Source organism: Ruditapes philippinarum, unplaced genomic scaffold (genome assembly GCF_026571515.1).
Source record: "Ruditapes philippinarum isolate M1 unplaced genomic scaffold, ASM2657151v2 ctg4838_1_1_1_1, whole genome shotgun sequence".
Classification (NCBI taxonomy): domain Eukaryota; kingdom Metazoa; phylum Mollusca; class Bivalvia; order Venerida; family Veneridae; genus Ruditapes; species Ruditapes philippinarum.
The window spans coordinates 88,061-92,778 of record NW_026852706.1 but is presented as its reverse complement, the minus strand read 5'-3'; the positions used below and the strand labels follow the sequence as shown (position 1 = coordinate 92,778).

Genomic DNA, 4,718 nt, shown 5'->3' with positions numbered 1-4,718 from the left:
CCACCTTGTCCAATACCAAATTTAACGTCGCCATTTGGCTTCCGTATAAAAGTTTAGAAAACTTAAAACAAACATATTCATATTTCAACCTTAATGTTAACCCAAGCATAATTTTTTTTTACTTCCCTGACCCCGGTAGTAAAAAGATAAATTTTATCTCTTGATGTATACAATTAGACTAGGTTGACCTTTTACGCAATATTATCCAATGTATGCGTTTCCGGAAAATCACTTAAACTTTTCTATTTAAAAAAAAACAGTTTTTAAATGTTGGCTCTTTGATTTAAATGTAAATGTTAAGCTTTTAATACAATCCGGAAATAAATACATAGAGGATGAAAATATCAAGTAAGTTAAGAATGCTAATATTTGTTTTAATTTCGATAATGTATTCAAATAGCATCTAAAATAAAAACGCTGAAGTCTATTTGAGTTTTGTTTTCTTTGGTCTAAAAATTGAAACAAAGTACAAATATTAAGAACAAAACGAAACAAGAAGTGGTAATTAAAGCGAATGCATGCGTATCAAAGTGTACAGATTACGTTTTCAGATGAATGTATCCACCATGCATATCCAGTAACGCAGGAAAGTGCAAATAACGTAAAAGTAACGCCAAACTTGTTCAACGCTATTGCCAAAACGAATAACACAGTAAGAAAACGAACCGAATATTATATTCTAAATCAAGTTTAAAGAAATTATACTTAACCCAGCATTACATTTTTTTAGAAATATATTTACTTCCTTTGATCATTCGTGAGAAAGACAACTTGATTACCGTTTTGAAGGTGCATTTTGTGTTTCGTCAAATAAATAAATATGTACAATTAGCAAAATTAAAACATTATTTTTTCGTATTCTATATACGTAAGACATTTGTCAAAGTAGAAGTGTCGTATAACAAAACAAGGAAGCAGGTTAAACAAGATTTAGCTGCTTTTCATGAAATAACCGCTGCTGCTTCAGTGCTTCATTCACGAATTCTGCGTTACCTCGTAAAAATGGTCTCAATTACGTTTTATCTGCTAAATTAAGTGTAATATGACACAAGTAGATTGGAAAATGTCTCAGGTTCACCGAATAAATCATAAAGTAATATGTACGTTATTGTATTTAAAGATATCAACGAAACTAAAAATCGCAATCAATACGCTATTCAGGTCGTCATTTTCACGAATGATATTGAAAAAGTAACATTTCCATGAAAATGTTTTTGATTAGATTTAAAGTTTAATGTCTCAGCAACCGTATGCGCTAATTCATTTCTTCCAATTTGATGTACGGTAAACAATATTGGTCCATTTACTTATCGCGGTGCTCGTTTTAGCCACTTAATTACACAATTCTGCGTTACTTTTGCACAATTCCTGCGTTATTTGCACATTCCTGTGTTACTGGATATACACGGTGATATCACTTTCAGTTTTTCATTAAATACATGTTTGGGATTTTATAGGTTCGATTAAATTTATCAAGGTTATTTCGAACGCTTAAAAGATAACTAACTAAAGTAAATAAAACGTAATGATAACTGTTCATATTACAGTTTTCAAAAATGATTAAAATGATATTTCAAATTGTATATCTATAAAATATATCTTCACTTGGTCTTTTAAAACCACCTTTGGCAGATTTTATGAAATACAAGAAATATATAGTCAAATGAATATTTAATCAATTGACTATCTGATTTTCCATACAATAATCCTGTCTTTAGATATAAACCTTTTAATAATAATAATAATATAAGAGTCAACTTTTTCAGATAAACAAATGTCCAATAAACATATAGAAGTCATTTTAGTAACATTTAACATTTCAATGATACAGTAGAGAAAGGAAGGAACTAGATGTATTGATGGCATCCTCCGTGGCAAAGGACATAGACGACAAACAAAAAGAACAAAACTATGTTCGGCTTAACTTGGTGGTTGTCAAACTTTCAACCCGTGTTCTAAAAGCTAGGTTTGACCTCACTGTCCCACCAGGACCACAACTTCACCAAGAGATAAACAAATTCACAAAGAAAATAAACAATGGCAGAAGTAAAAAGCTGATCAGCCAGAAGCAGTATGATTTGCTTTTCCCAAAATCTGGTCCTCCGAGCTCAGAAAAGTTCGATATCACTTTATTGGTATATTTGTTGAAGCATATTTGCGGACTCGACGGCAAATGTAAATGGTGGGCTGAAAAAGATAACAAGAATATACCCGAAACTGAAGTTGGGGAAATTGCAGATATTGTACGGATTCGAAATGTTAGAAACGAGGTAGAATGTTTATTTTCTAAAGTGTTAGTCGTTCAGCACAAATAAATTGTGATAAAGTTATATAAGCTTGCATTTTATGTCAGAAACATTTATTTTTAAATGCTTTGATATTCGATTTTGGCACAGACACTTGGGGTTTGGAGCTCAAAACGCCTTTAAAATCCAAATAAAATGCATATTTGTCAATCCCAGCACATGTACTGATCATAAATCTAAAAAAACTTAATATAAGCCGTTTTGAAAAAAATTCATATTTCAACATCTATAATAATACAAAAGATAAAAATGCTCGCCAGAAAAAATCCGCACCCTACCGTCATAATCACCATGTATTTTATTCCATTTCCAATATTTTCACATAATCCTTTGGTCCGTCGACACAGAAGATATAATTCTTCACGATGATGGTCAATTTTAAACTTCAACGGTAATATAAACAATGCAACAGCCGAAATAAACATCAAGATTATCGCCGTTTTTCTCCATTGACAAAATCTTTCGATAAATTCAAACGGGACAGTCGGCTATGGGTGCGGATTTTTTCCGGCGAACATTTTTATCTTTTGTATTATTATAGATGTTGAAATATGATTTTTTTTCAAAACGGCTTATATTAAGTTTTTTGATATATATGATCAGTACATGTGCTGGGATTGACAAATATGCATTTTATTTGGATTTTAAAGGCGTTTTGAGCTCCAAACCCCAAGTGTCTGTGGATTTTGGTTTATATGGTAACAAAAAAGATAAACAATGGTGTTTATGAAATTTGCTTTTCCTTTTAGATTAATCATCTACAAACAGCAATTATGGATCAAAAGGACTTTGAAGAAAAGTGGGACATTACTGAAAAGGTAATTAGACAAAATGCTGAACTATCATGTAGTTCTTATTCGTTTTTACGATATATATATATATATATATATATATATATATATATATATATATATATATATATATATATATATATATATATATATATATATATATATATATATATATATATATATATATATATATATATATATATATAGACCACGTAGTCAAAAATACGCTCATAAATGAGTCAGTATATAATAGTATTGTAGTATTCTTTGATAAAATGGGGGAATCATTTCAATTCTCTATTTGGTGTCATTACAGGCAATGCTGCGCTTAGGAGCGGTTTGTAATTTGTCTGACTTGAAGAACGAAATAGATACAATAAAGAACCAACCGTTCGAGAAAATTAAGGAAAAAGTCATTGTCATGAAATCTCAAGGATTTTGATGGCAATTACGGATATTCTGATGACGACGAGGAAATATATGATGATAACTATGATTATTATGATCCCTATGACGACGATACGGAGGAATACGAGCATGATGATTACAACGATTATCATGAATATGATCAAGATTATGACGATGATGTTCATGACTGGAATGATTATGATGATGATGTAAATGACAACCAAGACGACCAATATGACGATGTACATGATTACCAAGACGACCAATATGACGATTATGATGAATAGTGAAGAAACCTTTCACTATCTAAACCAAACACTGATTTTTATTTATAGTGAAAAGTGCTGCATATACGAGGTAGATACATTCTTTCATATCGAAATAGTTTTCCAAGTGTTTCCATCGTTGCTAGAAAATGTCATCTTAAGAAGAGTCGCGTGCTTAAAAATGACGTCATTTCAGCGCCGCAATTGTTAATATTCCGGACATCAGTCATTTTGTGTAAAAGCACGTCTTTCATATGAAATGGTGTAATAAAAATATCTTTCATATGAAATGGTGTAATAAAAATATAAATAGTTTTATGCAAAGTTTGTTATCATAAACATTTAAATACCAAGCACTATATGTTCTACTAATGATATTTTTTTTACTTTGAGAGTAATCAGTGATTTTCAAACCTAGAGAAGTCTGTATGTTATGGAAATCATAACGACAATTTTAGGTATTTTCATGCTAGCAAGTGTCAGTTATATTTAACATTATATTTAATGTCATTATATTTATCACAGTTATTTCCCCCTTTAGTAGAAAATGTAATTGAAAACCAGTATTATTTAAGAAATAACATCAATTATGTTACTATGACAAGGAGAACTGAAGTTTATTCAAAATCAGTTATACCATCATCAATACAGCTTTGGAATGAATTATCAATAAATATATAGAATATGACCGGTAAGGAAACTTTAAAAGAAAATTGAAAGATATTTATAAACCTCCCATTGTTCCGTCTTATTTTAATGTATAAACGGTGAGCGTTCACCAACAGTATACCATACACGTCTTAGGAATAATTGCAGTAATTTAAACTCTGACTTATATAACAATTATATTCTTGTGAATGCGGTGCTTTAATAGAGGACGCTGAATATCTTTTTTATTTCAATGCCAAAAATATAATCATCAGAGGATAGATCATTTTAGAAATACA

General features: G+C 30.2%; 1 protein-coding gene across 1 annotated transcript; it reads left to right on the top strand.

The window, feature by feature from the left end:
• The first annotated feature begins 221 nt into the window (after positions 1 to 221).
• On the top strand, positions 222 to 4,033 carry LOC132722036 (uncharacterized). Its single transcript, XM_060706436.1, has 4 exons — positions 222 to 348; positions 1,767 to 2,270; positions 3,056 to 3,124; positions 3,414 to 4,033. Exons 2-4 carry the CDS (start codon positions 1,860 to 1,862, stop codon positions 3,537 to 3,539), a joined length of 606 nt encoding a protein of 201 aa, XP_060562419.1. The 5' UTR covers positions 222 to 348; positions 1,767 to 1,859; the 3' UTR covers positions 3,540 to 4,033.
• The last annotated feature ends 685 nt before the right edge of the window (positions 4,034 to 4,718 follow it).